The sequence below is a fragment of the Aquarana catesbeiana genome, linkage group LG10 (assembly GCF_042186555.1).
Source record: "Aquarana catesbeiana isolate 2022-GZ linkage group LG10, ASM4218655v1, whole genome shotgun sequence".
In the NCBI taxonomy this organism is placed as follows: domain Eukaryota; kingdom Metazoa; phylum Chordata; class Amphibia; order Anura; family Ranidae; genus Aquarana; species Aquarana catesbeiana.
In genome coordinates this window covers 113036912-113059518 of record NC_133333.1, presented here as the reverse complement: position 1 = coordinate 113059518, position 22607 = coordinate 113036912, and the positions used below count along the sequence as shown (strand labels likewise).

The 22607-nt window shown below is 43.9% G+C and overlaps 1 protein-coding gene across 1 annotated transcript in view; it reads left to right on the top strand.

The window, feature by feature from the left end:
• KMT2A (lysine methyltransferase 2A) overlaps window positions 1–22607 on the top strand; it is a 286124-nt gene that overhangs the window by 61873 nt on the left and 201644 nt on the right. Inside the window, exon 3 of the mRNA XM_073602468.1 lies at window positions 15708–18325. Within this exon, the coding sequence (XP_073458569.1) occupies window positions 15708–18325 (2618 nt within the window). The remainder of the gene's footprint in view (window positions 1–15707; window positions 18326–22607) is intronic.

Here is a 22607-nt window from a genome sequence, read left to right as displayed (position 1 = left end):
TACAGTCCTTTCAGTTGGAGTCTGTCCGCTCAGTAGTAACCTCACTCCAGAGGGGACACTTTCTAGCCTCCATCGATATAAAAAGCCGCATATTTACACGTACCTATCTTTCAGCCTCATCAGAGGTTTCTACGTTTTGCAGTAGAGGAACGTCGTTTTCAATTTGAGGCTCTACCCTTTGGGCTTGCTACAGCTCCTCGGGTGTTCACAAAGGTCCTAGAACCTGTACTGGGTCTTTTAAGAGCCCAAGGGATCCTGGTGCTCGGGTATCTGGACGACCTCCTGCTCAGAGATCACTCATTACAGGCTCTAGAACAGAGCATAATATACACAGTGCGGTATTTGAAAAGCTTAGACTGGATCATAAACACCAAAAAATCAGCCTTGAAACCAGCTCAAAGTCTAAAGTATTTAGGTCTGATCCTAGACACAGTCCAAGCAGGAGTATTCTTGCAACCTGTAAGGATCTGTGCCCTGAAGGTTCAGTTGCGTCAGACAAGGGGCACCAGACAACCCTCCATTTGGCTCTAAATGAGTCTTCTAGGGAGGATAGTATCCTCCTTCGAGGCAGTGCCCTATGCCCAGTTCCATTCCGGGCCTTTACAACAAGACATCTTGTTGGCTTGGAACAGAAGAGGAAAAGCCCTGGATTATCCAATGTGCTTATCTCCTTAGGCAAACTTAAGCCTAAACTGGTGGTTGCAGGATTAGAACCTGCGAAAGGGAAAATCCTTTCTCCTGGTAACTTGGAGAGTACTGACTACATATGCCAGTCTCCCAGGCTGGGGAGCAACCCTAGAAGGGCTCACAGCTCAGGGGAAATGGTCAGGGACAGAACAGATCCTGCCCATCAACGTCCTGGAATTACGGGCAGTACGTCTGGCCCTACGGTCCTGAGCGTTGGAGCTTCAGGACTGCCCTATCAGGGTTCAGTCCAACAATGCCACTGCAGTGGCCTATATAAACCACCAAGGCGGTACCAGGAGTCATTCAGCTCTGAAGGAGGTGAACCACATACTAGCCTGGGCAGAGGGACATGTGCCGATTTATATCGGCAGTCCATATCCCGGGAGTAGAGAACTGGAAGGCAGATTATCTCAGCCGCCAGCAGATCTGCCTGGGAGAATGGTCCCTACACCCAGAGGTGTTCCAGGAAATTTGCCAACGTTGGGGATGGCCAGAGGTCAACCTACTGGCATCCAGGTTCAACAACAAACTACAGCAGTTTGTGTCCCGAACAAGAAATCCTCTGGCAATTGGAGCAGATGCTCTGATAGTTCCATGGAGCCAGTACTCCCTGGTTTATGCTTTCCCTCCGATCCCTCTCCTTCCACATTTGTTGCACAGGATTCGGAGAGAGGGGATTCCAGTAGTTTCGGTGGCACCAGCCTGGCCCAGAAGGCCCTGGTTCTCAGAGATTGTGAGACTGACAATAGATGGGCCATGGACGCTTCTACGTCCTGATCTACTGTCTCAAGGTCCTATATTCCACCCCAATTTATAGTCCAATTTGACAGCATGGCTAATGAAGCCAGGGTGCTGAAGGACTGTGGCATCTTGGGACCAGTAGTGTCTACCCTAGTGAATGCTAGAAAAGCGATCACTAGGAAGATTTATCATAAGGTCTGGAAGACTTATATTGCTTGGTGTGAAGCCAGAAAATGGCATACTTGGAAATACGTGATTTGGAGAATTCCCTCTTTTCTACAGTCAGCTGTGGAAATCAAATTTGGCTTTGAGTACAATCAGAGGTCAAGTATCGGCCCTATCGGTATTCTTCCAAAGGCCTTTAGCCTCTCATTCACTGATCCGAACCTTTTATGCAGGGGGCAACTCGCTTGCTTCCCCCCATTAGGTCATCTTGGGTCCTTGGGACTTGAATTTAGTGCTGTCTATGTTACAGAAGCAACCATTTGAACCTATTAAGGAAATTCCATTGGACTTGCTGTCACACAAGCTAGCCTTCCTGATGGCCATCACCTTGGCTAGAAGGGTGTCGAAGTTGGCGGCCCTGTCATGCAGGGAATCATACTTGATCCTTCACCACGACAGGGTCGTGTTACGTCCTGTTCCATCCCTTTTGCCAAAAGTGGTGTCAGCTTTTCATTTAAATCAGGATATTATTATGCCTTTTTTCTCTCAGCCTCGTTGGCAGAAGAGAGACGATTGCATTCTTTGGACGTTGTCTGAGCACTCAAGGTTTATTTGTCTAGATCTGCGGAGATCCGAGGATCAGACTCTTTTTTTTTTTTCCTTTTACTAAAAGGACCCAAGAAGGGGCAGGCAGCTTCCAAGGCTTCCATTGCCAATTGGGTCTGTCATTTGATCATTCAGGCCTCTGAAACATAAAGCTCCTCCCTTTAGGAGGAGTGCTCATTCTACCAGGGGTGTAGGAACCTCCTGGGCTTTTTGCCATCAGGAATCTGTAGCTCAGATTTGTAAGGCTGCTATCTGGTCTTCAGTGGATACGTTCTCAAAATTTTATCAAGTGGATGTTCAAGCAGCCGAGGATTTGGCTTTCAGCCACAGTGTACTGCGGGCTGCCATATAAGTTCTGATGGCTATTGTTTGGCAGGGTGTCTCCCTCCCCTCAAGGTTATTGCTCTGGGACGTCCCAGAATTGAATGAATATTAGCCTGACTCTGTGTCCCATGATGTATGAAAAATAAAAATAGGATTTTTTCATCATACCTGTAAAATCCTTTTCTTTGAGTACATCATGGGACACAGAGATCCCTCCCCTCTTTTTTGAGGATTTAGTGCTTGCTACAAAACTGAAGTGCTTCCTGTGTGGGAGGGGTTATATAGGGGATCACTTCCTGTCTAAAGACCTTTGGTGTAGGGCCCATTCACCTGGAGATGGAATAAAACCCAGCAGGTAATGAATATTAGCCTGACTCTGTGTCCCATGATGTACTCAAAGAAAAGGATTTTACAGGTAAGTATGACGAAAAATTCCTATTTTTAAGTACACAATGGGAGCAGAGCATGTATGTAAAACAGAAACGTACTTAAAGTGAAGCAATACCTTTATTCACTTCTCAATGCATTTACTGCAATGCAATAGTAATTTACAGGCAAAACTGATTACCTGGGCAAGCTGGCCGACCCCAAAATCAGATAAACCGGGAGTAGTGCCATGTCAAGCTGACAAAGGTTTCACATAGACGCCAATGTTAAAAACCGGGAGCAGTGCTTTGTCAAGCTGACCAATATTTTCTATAGACGTGAGTGTGCGCAAAGTGAGGGTAGGTGAAGCGGGGTATGCCTGTATTCAGTTGACATTTGGGAAGTAGAGTTTAACCAGAGTCACTAAGGTGCATTCAAAGGGTACCTTTCAGGAGAAATAGTGACCTTGCTTATTCGCACGCCAAAGTGGCATGTCATGCTGTGACAGTGCTCACACCCCTCAATTTGCAGTCAAGTGTAGTGCCATGATACTTATGAAGAAAGCAAATGCAAATTTTATTTTTTCAGTTTGAAAGTAAAGTGTCTTGGAGAAATACTATGTGCACTCTTTCCCCCACCTCAGGCCACCCAATACTCTTGTTTTTTTCTTCAGAGACCTTCACACATTCCATATAAGTAATTTTTTTGGCTGTTTAGGAATAATGTTAGTTGTGTGGGCCATAAGGCCATAGCGAGTTATGTATTTCTTTCATACTGGGGAAGTGCGAGGATGGAAAGTGGAGAAGTCTGAAGGTGGGGGGTGGGAAAGGGATAAAAGAAAATAGTTATATAAAAAAAATGGGGAGGAAGGAACAGAAGCTTAGAAAAGTAGTGGGGTAAGAAGACCGAATTGAAGATCTAAAGTAATACGGGCCATGGGCTATAGAATGGTGGAAAGACATCCACAGTCCAGTATAAGTATGGTGGGGGGGGGGGGGGGAACAACAAGAAACTAGTTATAGTTCTGCCATATTCACTTATGGGGGATACTTCACAGTCCCTGTATAGTCTGCAAACCTTTTCAAGGCAGGATTCCAGCCTTGAGGGTAATAGATCTTGGCTACACCACAAGATCATCATGATCCATCACTGAAGGTGGTGAAAGCATATCTTTCATCCCTTGGAAGGCAGTTCATAATGGGAAAAGGGGGAGAACCCCCTCATGTCAAGGTTACATGAGGTGACTGTCACCCACTCTATCCTCTTTCTACAGGTGAATGAAAACCGAGGATGTAGAATTTACAGTCCTTGCCCTGTTATCAAACCTACCTCATGGGGAACTTGATTTGGGTGGCCTTCAGTAATTTTTATGCCTAACGCCGAACCAGGTTTTGCATCCTCTTGGGTGGTACAGTGCAGGGTCTACAATATCAACGGTGTGTGGTAAAGTGACTGATTTCAAAGTGCAAAATACAAAATGAATAATGTTGAGACACTACAGTAATTCTTCTGTAATCAGATCAAAAAGGAAAAATGTACTGGTAAAGGTAGCAGTGCACATGCAAATGAATAAATGAACAGAAATAGATCAATACTGTAAACAATAGCCACAGTGGGTTGTAAAGTGACTGATTTCAAAGTGCAAATTAATAATGTTGAGACACTACAATAATTCTTCTATAAAATGAGTGCAAATATAAATGGGCAAAATGCAAAATAAACTCTGCAAAACCAGCAGACATTCTCTCAGTGCAAAGTGCAAATAAGTTTGTGCAAAACGGCAATAGAGTCCTTTCTTCTTTGTGCAAAGAACATCAAGGTGCAAACAAAAGGTGCCAAGGAATAATAAACTCCTCTTCGTGCAGAAACACACACTGGTAGCAATGGCCTCTTACCTTGCGGTAATGAGGTAACCGCATGTGTATACAAATCTGTAAGATTTACTTCTTCCTTCTACCATAGTACTGGGCAACTGTGGATCTAGAGATGTCTTTGTCTCTCAGTGGATGCAAGGGAGATATCAGAAAAGAGAGGGGGTCCGGATTGTGTAGTATTTTAAATAAACGTAGCTTTTATTGATAAAAACAGTGGGGGTACTCACATTCAATCATAAGACAATGGACAGAACTCCATGAGCTGCGAGCTCGTTTGCCAGCATCAATACAGGTGCCTTTCCGTCCCTACGCGTGGTGTCACGGTCACGTGACTTCATCATGTTTCCCATGATGAAGTCGCATTCTACATCCTCAGTTTTCATACATCTGTAGAAAGAGGACAGAGTGGGTGACAGTCACCTCATGTTAGAGCTGCACGATTCTGGCTAAAATGAGAATCACGATTTTTTTGCTTAGAGGATAGATCACGATTCTCTCACGATTCTCGCGGAGTAACATCATCTTTCACATTAAAACAAAAAAAATTGTGCTAACTTTACTGTTTGTTTTTTTTTTATTTATTGAAGTGTATTTTTTCCCAAAAAAATTGCATTTGAAAGACCGCTGGGCAAATACAGTTTGACATAAAATATTGCAGCAATTGCCATTTTATTCCCTAGGGTCTCTGCTAAAAAAAAAAAAAAAAAAATATATATATATATATATATATATATATATATATATATATATATATATATATATATATATATATATATATTCTCTAATGTTTGGGGGTTCCAAGTAATTTTTTTTAGCAAAAAATATTGATTTTAACTTAAGAAAAAAGTGTCAGAAAAAGATTTAGACTTTAAGTGGTTAAACTTCCTGCATTTACACGTTGTTTAAAGCTTGGCAGATTGCCTGGGTTATTTGTTTACACAGAGAAGTTTATCCCTTTGATCTAAGAAGGAAGTTAGATACAATGTTTCAAGTTCTAAACTTGGCAGACTGCCTGGATGTTTTCCTGTGACAGCTGAGTGAACAGATAATCTCTCCACTTGTTTATATGAAAGAATCAGCGAACTCATCAGGGGAGGTGAATCGAGATCACGATTTTTTAACGATTAATTGTGCAGCTCTACCTCATGTATATAAAGAAACGTGATTTTGCGCTAACCATACAAAAAATAAAAAAATTGTGCTGCTGCTCGTGTTAGTCCATAAATACAAAAGACCCAAAAAATAAATAGTAAATAGTGTAACCAGCGCGCATCATATCTTAGTGTGTATTAAATATAAGTGATCCCCATAGTTATGACTACTATTGGTATGCCACACTTAAAGCCATTTCAATCCGGCCAAAACTCATGAAAAACGTTATTACTATAGACATATATTAAAAAAATCGTGAAATTGACTTATTTTTCTATATTAGGAACATTTAAATCCTATACTCACACCACGTGTTCAACAGTGAAACAAAACATGTGTTATTAATTACAATGTTACTTATGAAAATCAATCCGCAACAATGTAGTGAGCACCCTGAAACATGTGTTGCTAGTAACAATGTTACTTGTGAATATCAATTCGCAACAATGTGGTGAACACCATACATATCTAAATTAGTGCTAAAAATGTTTATCAGTGGGACACTTATTCCCCTTGAACATCTTAGATGTAGAAACAATGATCAGTCCTTGATGGAAATATGCTAGGTTGATATTAGCACCAATCTTCTTTATAGAAAGAGACACACCGATATTTCTCCTTTTCACAAATATGGTAAAAAAGGCCGCTTACCGGATCAGATGGATCTCAGGTTAGTGAGATCAAATGAGCATGTTGCATTAGCCTGCCGGCCTTAGATTATCACCTGTGCGTTTTCCTTGGAGATTTCCTCAGCCACTGTGCTCCAATTCACAGGCAGATCTGGGCATTTTCCTGGGAGATTTCCTCAGCCACTGCGCTCCCATACACAGGCAGATCTATCCTCACTGATACAATGTATCCGGTTTCAAAATATTAGTTCATCCATACAGAAGATACACCTCAGTGGGAATAAAATGAAAAGGGCTCCATAGTGCAAATGTGTTTCATAGATTTATTCAAAATCTCTTTCACAGTCACTTTAAAACAATTCTTTCCACTGCAAATAATGCAGTTTCCCCTGCAGATGTCTCCGTTCCCAGTGGAAGCCTGTTTAGGGGAAACGCGTCGGGTGGAGCTAGAAGCTGTGACGCCATTACGTTTGTCTGGTCTTTCTCCATGCAGTCAGCCGGTTTGCTCCCGCTCTGCATGCATGCTGATTTTTAGCTAATTTTTATCTGGTTCCCATTTTTTATCTGAGTTCCGTTTGGTGTATACTTGGGAGTTTTTTTGAAAGAGATTTTGAATAAATCTATGAAACACATTTGCACTATGGAGCCCTTTTCGTTTTATTCCCACTGAGGTGTATCTTCTGTATTGATGAACTAATATTTTGAAACCGGATACATTGTATCAGTGAGGATAGATCTGCCTGTGTATGGGAGCGCAGTGGCTGAGGAAATCTCCCAGGAAAACGCCCAGATCTTCTGATCTCACTAACCTGAGATCCATCTGATCCGGTAAGCAGCCTTTTTTACCATATTTGTGAAAAGGAGAAATATCGGTGTGTCTCTTTCTATAAAGAAGATTGGTGCTAATATCAACCTAGCATATTTCCATCAAGGACTGATCATTGTTTCTACATCTAAGATGTTCAAGGGGAATAAGTGTCCCACTGATAAACATTTTTAGCACTAATTTAGATATGTATGGTGTTCACCACATTGTTGCGAATTGATATTCACAAGTAACATTGTTACTAGCAACACATGTTTCAGGGTGCTCACTACATTGTTGCGGATTGATTTTCATAAGTAACATTGTAATTAATAACACATGTTTTGTTTCACTGTTGAACACGTGGTGTGAGTATAGGATTTAAATGTTCCTAATATAGAAAAATAAGTCAATTTCACGATTTTTTTAATATATGTCTATAGTAATAACGTTTTTCATGAGTTTTGGCCGGATTGAAATGGCTTTAAGTGTGGCATACCAATAGTAGTCACCTCATGTAACCTTGACATGAGGGGGTTCTCCCCCTTTTCTTGTAGTGTCTCAACATTATTCATTGTGCATTTTGCACTTTGAAATCAGTCACTATACCACACACCGTGGATATTGTTTACACTATTGATCTATTTCTGTTCATTTATTTATTTGTATGTGTACTGCTACCTTTATCAGTACATTTTCCCTTTTTTTGATCTGATTACTTGGTTCTCCTTTAAACAGCGCAACACCAGCTCCCATTTGTTTTAATATTCTTACGGGCATTGATTGACCCTTATTCGGTGCTTGCAGCAGTTTTTCATATACCTTTCACTTTCCACACAGTAGCGCAGGAATATATATACACTTTATTACAGAGCAGGGTCTGCCATCATAACAGAGGTTGTGGGGAGTCAGTGGAGTATGAAATGGACAGAGCACCTGATGAAGTGTGCAAGTGGATTCCTGCAAGAATAAAAGGGATGCCCAGTGTAGCATCAATCTAGGTTCGGATGGACCCATCCCGTATGGAGTTTGGCTTCATTAGTGTAGGGGTTGGTGAAATGTTCTTCCCTCTGAGAGGGAGTGCTATTTCTGTTGAGGGAGTTTTGTCTATTGTTTCAACATGGGGTGATTTGGCGATGACCTCCTTCGCTTTGATGTCTAATTCAACAGGTGGCCCCAGCGGTATGAGCTGCAGCTGAGGTCTCCGTTGTCTTCTTATGGAGAGGCTATGGCTAGCATTGTTAAAGTGATATTTTTAAAGGCAATTTTTTTTCTTTATAAATAAACATACTTCTTTGCAGTGGTTTTGCACAGAGCAGCCCCAATCCGCCTCTTCTCGGGTCCCGCGCTTGTGCTCCTGGCCCCTCCCTTTTGCTGAGTGCCGCTAGAGCAAGCAGCTTGCTAAGGGGGCACCCAAGCAGGCTCGCTCCCAAGCCACTGCTCTGCCTGTCTATTCACACAGAACCGTGGCTCGGCCCTGTCCCCTCTCTCTTAATGGCTCAATGGCTGTGATTGACAGCAGCAGGAGCCTGTGGCTCCCGCTGCCTACTCAGCCAGTGAGGAGGGAGAGTCCCGGAGAGCTGAGGCTCTCATGCACATCGCTGGATCGCAATGGGGATCAGGTAAGTATTGGAGGAGCTGGGGGGCTGCTGCACATACATTTTTTTTTACTTTCATACATGAAATGCATTAAGGGAAAAGAACCTTGAGCCTTTAGAACCACTTTAAATACTTCCGGATCGCCGAACACTGATATAGGTCCTTACTTTGAAGGAGGATATCGTTGTTATGGCAGCAGCTAGCTGCCATAACCCCAGTATCCTCTTGTTCGGCCGGCGGTTCGCTACAAGGTAAAAGTGGTCTCTGCGACGGATTCGCTGCGGGTTCACTTTTATCGGCGGCGGCAGAGGGCCCCCCCCATCACGCTCCAGTGCCCTCTGCCGCTTACCGAGGCCGTCGGCAGCGGCGGAGGCGCTCGGGTCCCCTCTGTGGCTGGGCATGGAGACAAGTGAGGGGAAGATGGTCCCCACCCGTCTCCATGACATTGCAGGGTGCAAGCAACGTCAAAACGTCACTTCCACCCATAGCTCTTAAAGGGACATTTTTTTAAAATCCTTTTTTTTTAATGAAAATTTTTTTTTTTTTTTTTTATTGCATTTTAGTCTAAATATGAGATCTGAGGTCTTTTTGACCCCAGATCTCATATTTAAGAGGTCCTGTCATGCTTCTTTTTAATTATATTTTTACATTCCTTGTAATAGGAATAAAAGTGACACAATTAAAAAAAAAAAAAAAAACTGTGTAAAAGAAAAAAAAGTGTATTTTTTCCAAAAAAAGTGCGCTTGTAAGACCAGTGCGCAAATACAGTGTGACAAAGTATTGCAACGACCGCCGCTTTATTCTCTAGGATGTTTGGGGGTTCTAATTAATTTTCTAACAAAAACAACTTGTAAACAACACATCTACAAAAGAGACTTGGTCCTTAAGTGGTTAAGCTCCAGCTATTTTCCACCTGCGCTTTTACCTTTGCATTACATGGTAATTAGCACAGCTAAATATGGTGATGACAGTGATACATTCAGACTGTTTTTACCGCGTTTTTGTACAGGTCACCAATGTAAAAAGCAGAAAAATTTTCTTTTTTGAGCGTGAGGCATTTTTCAGGCATTTTACTTCAGGAGACAAAACGCTCAGATGTGAACAGGTGCCACTGAAATGAATGGGATTTTACTTGTTGGGTGTTTTTCAGGCATTTTATGATGGTGTGAATGCAGCCTCAGAGTGGTGTTCTAGGAAGTGTTAGGACTGTGCTCGACCTTCCCCCTGCTATTTTGGCAATAAGGAGAACGGCAGGTGTTGTGTCGCTCTAATACAGCTGATATTGCTTGCCCATAGGTAAACTACTGTGAGTCATCCAAGGAGAAAAAAGTGTTGCAGGATCACTAAGTTAAAACCAAGGGGGAAAGTCTGGAAAAAAAAGAAACCTTATTCAGCCACTATATTTAAGGACTGAAAAACTGAAATATTTATCATAATTTTAGTATAGGCCACAGGGCTTGTAATTCTAGACCATGGGTTATATACACACTACCTTCAGGTGATTGGACGCTGGCAAAAACATTGCTGGAACATGCTTATATAACCCCACCCACTCTGAGGCACCAGTTTTTTTTGCTAGTGTTCTTAGGTGATGGACCTCTTCCCTGTGGAAGTTTTCTCTTTTTTGACCAATCCTTTTTTCTTTCGTCTGATTCCTAGTGCCTATGGCTTTCTAGCAGTTTCCAGTTCAGTAATCCTCTGTGTCTACCTTGGGGATCATGCCCAGACTCCACTGCGTGGGGCTGGCCTGTAATATTTTTCTTTGTGTGGTGAATCCTGTGTTGGGTGATTACCTTGGCAAGTTGTTGCAACAAATGTAGTTAGCCGCAGCATGATCTACAGATCCAAGGCAGTGGTCCGTCCCTATGATTCCCAGACCCTGAAGACCTGTTTGCGATATGCCCATTGAGACAGGTGAAGTCTGGACCCACTGGTACAGCAACATAAATAAGGTAAGACCTTTTTGGCACCAGGGACTGGCTGCGTGGAAAAAAATTATGCCAAGGCTCGGGGGAGTTCAACTCGCCATAATGCAGAATCAGGGGGAGCCATGAGTGTGTCACTTTCCACGTCGCCTGTCACCAGATGCAGATTGTCATATACCACGTCGCCTGCCACCAGATGCAGATTGTCATATACCATGTTGCCTGCCACCAGATGCAGATTGTCACGTCTCCTGCCTTCAGATGCAGCTTGTCACTTCACCTGCCACCAGATGCGGATTGTTATATGCCTCATCGCCTGCCATCAGATGCATCTTGTCACATCACCTGCCACCAGATGCAGCTTGTCACCTCGCCTGCCACCAGATGCACCTTGTCATTTGCCACATTGCCTGCCACCAGATGCAGCGTGTCACCTCGCCTGCCACCAGATGCACCTTGTCACTTTCCACGTTGCCTGCCACCAGATGCAGCGTGTCACTTGCCACGTGGCCTGCCACCAGATGCGGATTGTCACAGTACCTGCCTTCAGATGCAGCTTGTCATGTCACCTGCCTTCAGATGCAGCTTGTCACGTCACCTGCCATCAGATGCAGTGTGTCACTTGCCATGTCGCCTGCCACCAGATGCAGCGTGTCACTTGCCACGTTGCCTGCCACCAGATGCAGATTGTCACTTGCCACCAGTTTCAGCTTGTCACATCACATGCCACCAGATGCAGCTTGTCAGTTGCCACGTCGCCTGCTACCAGATGCAGCTTGTCAGTTGCCACGTTGCCTGCCACCAGATGCAGCTTGTCAGTTGCCACATTGCCTGCCACCAGATGCAGCTTGTCAGTTGCCATGTTGCCTGCCACCAGATGCAGCTTGTCAGTTGCCACGTCGCCTGCTACCAGATGCAGCTTGTCAGTTGCCAGGTTGCCTGCCACCAGATGCAGCTTGTCAGCTGCCACGTTGCCTGCCACCAGATGCAGCTTGTCAGCTGCCACGTCGCCTGCCACCAGATGCAGCTTGTCAGTTGCCACGTCGCCTGCCACCAGATGCAGCTTATCAGTTGTCTCGTTGTCTGCGCCTGCCACCAGATGCAGCTTGTCAGTTGCCATGTCGCCTGCCACCAGATGCAGCTTGTCAGTTGCCACGTCGCCTGCCACCAGATGCAGCTTGTCAGCTGCCACGTTGCCTGCCACCAGATGCAGCTTGTCAGTTGTCACGTTGCCTGCCACCAGATGCAGCTTGTCAGCTGCCACGTTGCCTGCCACCAGATGCAGCTTGTCAGTTACCGCGTTGCCTGCCACCAGATGCAGCTTGTCAGTTGCCACCAGATGCAGCGTGTCTCTTGCCACATCACCTGCCACCAGATGCAGATTGTCACTTGCCATGTCTCCTGCCACCAGATGCAGAATGTCACTTGCCATGTCACCTGCTACCAGATGCAGATTGTCACTTTCCTGCCACCAGCTGAAGCTTCCCAATTTTTCCTGCAACCAAAAAATATCAGATGCATCTTGTCCCGTTTTAAATGTAAAGGCAATTTGTTGACTGGCAACAGTGACCGCAGAGAAAGGCTTCTGGCAGTCTCTCCCCGGCGTTACAGCGTCCGAGGGTGAACTGGCACATGTGCATTGGCTGGGTCCCAGAGTGAAAGCAGGCAGTGAGCGATATGATCTCTCTGCTCGCCCGCAGCTACACATAACAGAGCAGCCTTTGCGGTTCGGCTGTAGAGAGGCCGCAGCCTGGTGGTTGGAAACCCCCGCTCCTAGACCATTTCCAAACAATACCAAAACTGAAGTGCTTGGAAAGTGGATGCATAGGCGCATAAAAAGGAGTTATTAATTTATTATGATCTCTTTGTACTCGTCTCTAATGCATTTGACACTGTAAGTAATTTTTTTTTATTACAATTTAAAACTTCTGCCTGCCTTATCTGCAGATGGCATGCACAACCTATTTACTACACTTCTTCCTGCTTTCTGCTACAGAACCACAGGGGACATGGTCAGCACCTGCGTAGTAATGGCTCCTGCGTATCAGGCATGCAACCCACATATCTTTCATTTCCATTGTGTTAGTACCCCACAGGAGATCCCCGCAATTAAAGCGTACCTATGGTCAAAATGTAAAACCTATATATTTCCACATTGTACTTCAATTATTTATAGCCTACACTTGGACAACCTTTTACTGAAGGACTCCTCTGCCGTGCCATTTGTTTCCGACGTTCAGGACCATTCAGTTCCTTTGAATATTTGGCTGGTTAATCAACTTTCCAAAGTCTGCTGTCCAGCTGTGTCTCATTTTGAACACAGCCCAAGCCAGAATCTTCTTCCCTCCAGGCAAGATTGCCTCTTTAAGGCCCCAAACACTGACCCTCAGATTCAAGAGGCACCCCTCAGTTTGCTTTTTGCTTCAGGGTTCTGGGTTTAATGGTGGCCTACTTTGAGGCAGTACCTTTTTTACAGTTTTATTCCAGGACTCTTCAACTCAACATGCTCCTGGCAAAAGGCAAACAGATCCATTCTCTGAACTGTCCTATGCTTCTATCCAGTCGGACAAAGCTCTCCCTAGCAACAACACTGGACCCTCTTTTGGAAGGTCACCCAGTCAGGGTTCAGTCGGACAGTTCCACAACAGTGGCCTACATAAACCTTCAGGATGGCACCAGTAGTCAAGCTACCCTAAGAAAATCAATATTGATCCTCTTCTAGGGGGAATTTCACCTTTTGGGGAAATTCCACCCAACCGGGGAAGTCGGGAGTGGCGATGGGGACCCGAGAAGAGGAGGCCATTGCAAAGAGCAGGTAAGTATAACATTTTTGTTATTTAAAAAAAAAAAAATGACCTTTAGTATTACTTTAATCCTTTTGCTGCCATGACATTCCATACATCAGCAGCAGCGGAGTTTTCACATACACTTTTGGCTGCTACAGCCATTCGATCACTTCCACACAGCCTGGTAACAGTTGAGGTAAGAAACATTGGCGAATGGACGTTTGCTGATCTCCCCTTCCTACTAAGAACCCCGAAGCAATGAGTAAAACCTCACTTCCGGGTCCAGCTGTCCCTTTTCCCATCCGGAAAGTGACAGCCTGGAAGAAGCTAATGGAGGGCATGTGAGACGTCAAGATTTTAAAAGACCCCTGATGTCTCATCAAAGGGAACATGCCACCAAAAAAAAAGTATCACATAGGTGATTCAAAATTAGGTTTTGTAAGGGGGGGGGGGAGTGTTACACCCAAGCACTCCACAAATCACCGTGCATGCCAGAGTGAGAGAAATAATTGTAGGCCCATTATTCATGGTGAACTCTAAACTGATAAGCTTTAAATCACCACCTGTGGAAAATTTAATGTACTGAAGTTTGTCGCTGTACTATGGGCACACACAATTAAGCCTTGGCATGTTGGGTATCTTGGCGTAACCTCATCTTTTATATTTTACCAAAAATTGGGTAATAGTGTTTATGTGCCCTAAAATAAACATTAGTACATTTTTTTACCGAAATGTTGTGCTTGTTAAACCGTTGCGCTAATAATATGTTACATAAAAAAAAATTAACCACCACGGTTTTATTCTCCCAGGGTGTCTGCTCTAAAGTAATATATCTTCTTCTTTTTTTCTTTTTTTTGGGGGGGGGGGGGGGGGGTGTTTAAGTGATCTATAGGCCTAAAATGTAAAGTTAAACATATGCAAAAATGGCTTTATCCATTTGTTTCCAAAAAACGTCTTGGTTCATTCTCTAATTGGGACCTTTTTGTAAGGTGTTGCTTGTGTAAATCCCCAAATTTGACCTCCTGTGTTGACCTGTAAGATCTGAATCTGGTGCTTTCGGTACTCGAGACAGAACCCCCCCCCTGGAAATCCTTCTGGAAGATTCACCATATATTCAGGTTATCGGAGTGTACCTGGCAGACCTTGCCTCCATTTGCCAATCAGGGACATCCTGCATTTTACTCCACTGTTGCTAGGTCACACTGAGAGAAAGGGTACTCCCTTTCCATAACAAAGCTCATTCCACCAGGTCTATTGGTGTCTCTTGGGCTATTCAGCATCAATCATCTGCTTCCCAGATTTGCAAGGGTCACCTGGTTCTCTGTTTACACTTTCTTCAAGTTTTATCAGATGGATGTTCATGTCTGGGCTGATTTGAGCTCTAAGGTGCTTCAAGCTGTCTAATAAATGTTTATGGGCTCTTACACTTGTTTTTTGTTGGACTTTTTGGCAGTTTTATTTGCTATGTTGTTGCCCACCGCCTGCTTGGGAACATCCCATGGTCTGTGGATACAAGTCTGTACTGTATGATTAAGATAAAGTTAATTTTTAACTTGCCCGTAAACACCTTATCTTGGAGTACAGTATAAGACACAGGACCCTCCCCTCTGTCCCCTGTAATCATTCCTTATTGATTGAAAAGAAAAACGGGAAAACACCTGGAGTCTCCTTGAGTGGGTACAGTTATGAGTGTGTCCCTAGGGGCCTTCCTATCTTTTTTTTTTTTTTGCCAGTGTCCATTCTCCTGAAAATAGCCTGCATATAACTCATGATCTGTGAATACAATCCCCTGTCCTATTCTGTACTCTAAGATAAGACATTTTACAGATAAGTCAGAATTCCCTTTTTTCTTTGGCTTAGATATGCTTTCAAGGACATACCTGTTCTTATTAAGGTGCCTAGGAGTAAGAAGAAAAGAAAATATTTGCTTTCCCTTTCTCTTTTCCTATCTTTACAAAGATTTTGTTAAATTCAGTATTTTCGTGACAAAATATACAGGATAATTCTGACCAACTTTTAATGCCTTCTTTTTTTTTTTTACCATTCAGAACAGTCAACCCCAAGAAAACCTCGTGGAAGGCCACGTTGCAGTTTGTCCAGGAGTTCTGATGTTTCTTCCCAGCCAGCTGAAAATCATAGTCATGCCACTAGCAAGCAAGAACTTCGACCTACAAATAAAACAAAGAAACCAGAGAATACACCAGAAGAGAAAAGACGAGGAAGACCCCCTGCACATGGAAATGTTAAATTAAAATCTTCACAAGAAAACCATAATGAATCAGAATCCACTAAATCTTTTCGTGAAGAGAAAACAAAACGGAGGAAGCCCTCCGCTGCTTTTAAACATGCTGCCAAAATAAAGAAACTCCGAGCAGTCAAACTCTCTCCACTGAAGCCCAAATTCAAAAGTGATAAACTTGAGCTTGGAAGAAAAGGTGTTGTAAAAATTGTTAGGGGACGTGGCAGGCCTCCATCCTCTGATAAGTTTAAACCAGCACAACCTAGGATTCTTTTGAGACAGACTCACCCAGAGAAGCCCCAGAGAACCCGCAAAGAGGAACCTCTCCAAACCTCAAAAGAAGTTGCCAGGGTGTCTGTGCGCCAAAGTCCTCGACGACTTAAGCCTGTAAGGATAATCCCTGCATCCAAGAGAACTGATACCACCATTGCAAAGCAGCTTTTGCAAAAAGCTAAAATGGGCGCGCAAAAGAAGATGGGACTTGAAGCAGCAAAGCTTCAAGGGCGTAAGGGAGGTACCCAGCTTAAGAATATACGACAGTTTATCATGCCTGTGGTGAGTACAGTGTCTTCTCGCATCATAAAAACACCTCGAAGGTTTATAGAAGACGAGGACTATGAACCTCCTATCAAGATAGCTAGGATGGAAACTGCTCCAAGTGGACGTTTTAGTTTAACATCTTGTGAATCTAGTGAAAAGTCAAGTGCAGTTTCACAGCAATCTTCACAGGTTACTTCTGATGAATCCCGCTCAAGCAGCCCTAGCATAGACACTTCAACAGAATCGCAGGTTTCAGAGGAGACGACTGCTATAGCAGAAACTCCTGGACGAGTCACAGATATTCCTTTGTCTGCCCCTCAGTCAGTCCTAGAAAGCAGTGGAGTTAGCACAAGAAATAGACGTATTCCCAATTGCAATAGAAATATTAATTCCAGGCAAGCAAAGAAAATTTCTCAGCCAGTTCTTCAGCAGTCCTCTGCATCTCCACCTCCTCCATTGCTCAGTCCTTCAGCACCTTTGCAGGCCCCAGCAGCCCACTCTGAACATTCTTCATGGCTTATGCCTCCTGCTATTCCCATGGCTACAACTTTCCTTTCTGGCTCACGTATATATGAAAAACGGAGGTCCATATTAAGGGAACCAACTTTCCGTTGGACATCTCTAAAGCATTCCAGGCTAGAGTCTCAGTACTTTTCCTCTGCTAAATATGCCAAAGAAGGCCTAATCAGGAAACCCATATTTGATAATTTTAGACCTCCACCACTGACCCCAGAAGATGTAGGTCTTGCTTCAGCTTCTGGGTTCAATACAGCCTCTGTTGTAGCTCCTGGAAGACTCTTTTCTGCACCTCATTCTTCTGGGGCTCGATTTGATTTACATAAAAGAAGCCCTCTGCTCCGTGCACCAAGGTTTACCCCCAGTGAAGCACATTCACGCATATTTGAGTCAGTCACTCTACCACCATCTATTGATTCCTCTGGAACATCCACCATTATAGGTATATCTTCTAGAAGAAGGAGAAGAAAAGTCTTTAGTCCAGTGCGTGGCTCTGACACAAGATCGCCATCTCACTCTATGAGGACAAGGAGTAGAAGAGAAAACGGCAATACTGCTGCACCCCTCATACCTCAGTCATCCAGTTCACTTGCAAGCTTATCTGTCAGTTCCCGGACCACCAGTGCCTTAAGTCCCAGCTTTTCTTTCTCTTCCACTTCAATTTCTGCAGCACCTGTGGAGTCTGCAGAGAAATTTCCGAAAACAAGAAGGCAAGCCAGCACTTCAGGGGAGCCTTTCTCACCCTCTTCCAACAGTAGTTCTTCCCTTTTTCCATGGTTTATATCTGGCTCCCAGTCAGATAGAATAAAAAATAAGAACAGAGTATCAGATGATGCATCAAAAGAAAGAGACATTGAAAAATGCAGGGAAAAGGAAAGAGAGAAGGAAAACTCCCATGACTCAAGAAAAGAAAGACGCAAGAAGAGCTCAGGCTCTTTAAACAAAAGCGGCAAGGAAAAGGTTGATGGAGAGGCACTTGCTGCTTCTACACCAATAAAAAATGTATCAAAGAAGAAACAAGTGATCACAGAGCCCTCAGTAACCACTACTCCACCACCCCTTGCTGCAGCCTCCATGTCGGTCAAGAACAAGTTATCAAAAAAAACTTGTGGCATTTCTGACAAACAAGATAATGATTCTAGTGCCAAATCCCCACCCACAAACATCCAGATACTCTTGCCTGAACAGCCTGCAAGTCCTGTTAAGTCCACTACCACCTCTACCACCACCATCAGCTCTGTATTAGACCAAGCAAACAAAATTCTTGTGTCAGAGAAGCATATGGCCACTATAATAAGAACAGCTAAATATCAATTGCAGAGTATAGAAAAAAGCAAGTTGCGAAAGCAGACTGAACAGCCCAAAGCACAGGTGAGCAAATTCTAACTTTGCAAAGCACACGTTAGTCTTGCGCTTCGGTGGACCTTAGTGGGTCTTGTTCATTTCTTTGCATATTCTAACTTCCTACACTGTGTATGATGGCCTTAAGCCTGTGGGACTGGTAATTTTGTTTATTTTAAAATAAATCTATTTTGTTAAACTGTTAAAGTTTTTTTTTCTTCTTCTTACCCTGCAGGGTAATGTCATAATGCGCTAGTATGCATCGCATACTAGCACATTATGTTAAACTTGCGTTTAAACAAAGCTCTTCCAGCACAGAGATGTTAGAGCTGCAGGCGTGCAGAGCCGCAATGACGTCACAGCACAGGGCTCTGAAGGAACTACACGGGTCGGCGTTCCTTCAGAGCGCATGAGCCAGTGATGTCACCGGCTGCATGTACAGTAACAATATTTACACTACTTATAGGTAAACCTTATTATAGGCTTACCGATGGGTAAAAAAGGTTAATAATGGAAGTTTACTTCCACTTTAAAATCCAAGGTAAACCAATGTGAAAACGTAACGCTATGTTCAAGGCAATTCTGAGACCACAGCAATATAGTGGAAGAGAAAAAAAGTCCCATGTATTGGCACTGTATGCAGCTTTCTGTTTCTTTGTTCTATTTATTTCACACTGCCTTGGAAGTTTTCATGTTTTGTTATAGATTGTTGAACACCCCCCTTTTGTTATGGACATGAGTAGAAAGGAAGGTAACATGTAGTTCGTTACGGTAAAAACCGGGGCTGTTTGGATGTATTTACTTTAAAGTGTAGCTTTTTAACCTCAGTGCTAATATTCAACCACTCAGAACATAGTCCCAGGTGGATGACCAGTTGCCATCCCACCACAGGTCACACAAGAGTCCATTTAAAGCAGGGGTAGGCAACCAGTAGCCCTCCAGCTGTTGTGGAACTACATTTCCCATGAGACATTGCAAGGCTGGCAGTTACAATTACTCCCAGAGGCATGATGGGACTTGTAGCTCTGCAACAGCTGGAGGGCCCCAGGTTGCCTACCCCTGATCTAAAGTACCACTTGATGGTCTACGCCCGGGTTGTTGCATACTCCTTCCGACAACACTTATCCTATATTCCTCACCCTATTGCGCGAGTACCTCACAGGGGATTGCCCTTTTCCATAGCTATGGTGGAGACCAGGTCTTGAGGGAGCCACGGCAAAACCTCAGGCGAACATTTACGGTGCAGAAGGTCTGCACAACACTCAACTTCAGAGGGATGATGTTTCCCTGGCTTGTACCATAACAGGAACCCATATTAACCCCGGTCTCTGCATCCAATTCTAGTTCTATTTCAGACATGCAACAAGCGACCTGACAAAAACAGAATGTTCTTCCTCTGTGTCACTATTCCTAGAACAACTATTGGCCCTAATGCAGCCATCTCAATCTATAAAGACATTCCCTAATCATAAACAAATAGAATGTACAACGTATGATGATTGGATCACTCCAGAAAAGATTTTTACTCCAGAAATTTTGGCTGAATTCATGTAGTCGATGTTGCTGCCCCTTAAAACAAGTTTATGCAGATAGGAAGTTTAAAACGCTCTTAAAAACTATCTTTACTCTGTCAGGCCCAGCCCTGTAACCAGCTCTTGCTGCAATTTCAGCATGTCAGACTGTGGTAAACTGGTTCAGGCTGAACAACCAACTTGATCCTATTTTCCAGGGCCTTGCTTTAACAAAGCAATTGCAGCAATTACCTTATGTTCTGCTCTTTTGAGTAGATGCCTTAGAACATGTGATGAGACAAATTTCCAGAATTATTCCAATCTCCATTCACATGCACAGAATCTTGTGGCCCAAAGCCTGGACAGCTGAAGCTGCCTGTAAAAAGTGTCTCACATGTATGACATTTCAAGTCAGACTTTTTTTTGGGGGAGGCAATTGAGTTTGTAAAAGCTGTCATATCACAAGAGAAGGAGTTTTGCTTCCACAGTGTAAGATTCAAAACCTCCCTCTTCAGTATCCTCTACCTCCTCAAAACACAGAGCATCTAATTGCACTACTTAGGCTTCAACTTGAAGACCTAGTTTTGCCCTTCCTTTTGGCACATGACTTGGGCCACAAAGCCCACCAAGTCTTCCCCTTAGCTCTCTTTCCAATAAGGGACACCATTTCTCCTAAGAGAGGGGAGATGCCTGTTAGTTTGCCTCTCTCTGGGTCACGGATGTCCCAGAGCTGTAGATTCCAATCCATGGTTTGAAAGGAGTACAAAATAGAGTTCAAAACTCTACCACACCACTTTCCTCTCTCAAGTCAACCAAAAACTGCCCAAGGACTTTTAGATTTGCAGAATGCCCTGAGCTTTCACTTTTCCCGAGGAAAAGGTGGTGGCAGTACCTTATCGGGACTCAAGGTTCAAAAATTTCTATTTAAAACCTGTTTATGGTACAATTCACTGAGTTTCTGGCTTGCTCTGCCTGCTGAGCCTTTAAACCATGTCTCTAGTGGCTTCTGCGCCATATGTTGAAGTTACTATTTCTCATTCTGACTTGCTCTTATCTCTACCTGAGAAGATAGGAGAAGGAGACTGTTTTGACTCCTATGTGCAGCGTGTACTACCCCCTTCAACAGGAACTTGCTGGACTCGTTCCTGTTTGAATGGAGTTTTTTAAAACTGTAGTTTACACCCAGTATAGATCTGACAGTGGCCCACCTTAGCAAGAAAGCCATGGGGCAGTAAAGGACATTCTGATATTCAAGGATTCTACTGATCAGCAGTTAGACTACCTCTTTAAAATGCTTGTTGGTGGACCTAGCCCTTTGCCCCGTTCTGGGGGTGACTTTATTTTGTTAAACCATGGCAGAATGTTCAAAAACCCCTTTGGAGATTACTTGACTGAGACAGTGTATCCTTCGCTGATAGAGCATGTAAATCAGATGGCTTCCACCTCAGCTGTGATGACCCGCTAAAATCCTCTTGGCTTGTCTTCCATATTGGGCGTTTGTAAATACACATGCACAGAGCACTCTGGTTAAAGTGCTGGTTAGAGAACACTGCATCCAGGGAGCACCTAACCTGCATGGTCTTTGAGGGATGGCTGCTTTCATTTGGGCACTAATATCAAGGATGTTACTGGAAGCAAGAGCACCCACCTTCCTCAGCACAAGAAGCATAGGGAAAGGTCTACTAAGTCTCCTCCTTTTTGTTACTTTATTCCTGGGGTATGTATGTCCTTGGCCTCCCAAAATTTGCTTCACTGACCCCCGCAAAGTCTGGGGTGGGAAGCCAGCTAAACTCTGCTTAGTGCTAAGACTGTTAAGTCTCTTCTTGGCCCCCCTGTTGTCTACCAGAGCGCTGGCCTCCCCACTGTAGAATGTCTCTCTCTGATTTGTCAGAGATCTCAACAATTAAGTTAAATCCTGAATCTAAAGTCAGCACTGGAATCCATTCATTCCCAGCAGACAACTTAGATCAGAATGGAGCGTCATGTCCTTAGCCTTCAGTCTGGGATTTATCCATTAGACACTGTTGCCTGAGTTGTGGGTCTGTAGGTAACCCTTTTTAAAGGCAGCCCACTTTCCCCAGTCACTTTCCAAACTTATCCAGCAATCCACCCTGTTTTCATGTGACACTTTGGCCGTGTTTCTGTGCTGACCAAATTGTCTGACCCGAGGATCAGGTTGGTCCCTGATATGGAGGATAAGCCTTCTACCCTTGGATTCTAAAAAGTCTTCCATTTACACCACCTGGAAGATCCTATCATACTTGGAGAATTCCCATCTCCCAGTCTACATTCTGGCATTTCAGCTGACGTGGTTCCTGAATTGGGGGAAAGCGGGTGTGGTGGTGTCTGTATCCAGTTGGACAACACCATGTGCCTCAACCATCTAGAAACAGGAGATCTTCGTGTGTCAAGAGAGGTAGTTCAAATCCTTACTGAGTAGAACCTTGTTTCTAGTCCTGTTAGCTTTTCCCTATTCAGGTACGGGTCCCTATTCGTGTTGGGTCATGCAGTTCTCATTGTACTTCTGGGTGGTACTATCTCCAAGCTGGGTCTTTAGGATCGGTTGCTTCCTCTGCTGTCAAAACTGCTTTATTGGTTGTGTGTATCTCTTGCAGCATTGTGCATCAATTTTTGTGCAAGGCTACCACCTGTTTTCTGCTTCTCACGTTTTGTTTCTACCAGGCGGAGGTTATTGGCCCTATATAGATCCTTAGGGTGGCTCTTAATCTACAGGCAGCCCGAATTTGCAGTTGTTCTTAGGCTTGTTGGTGTTTGTTTGCTGGTTGCCCACCCCTCTGGTG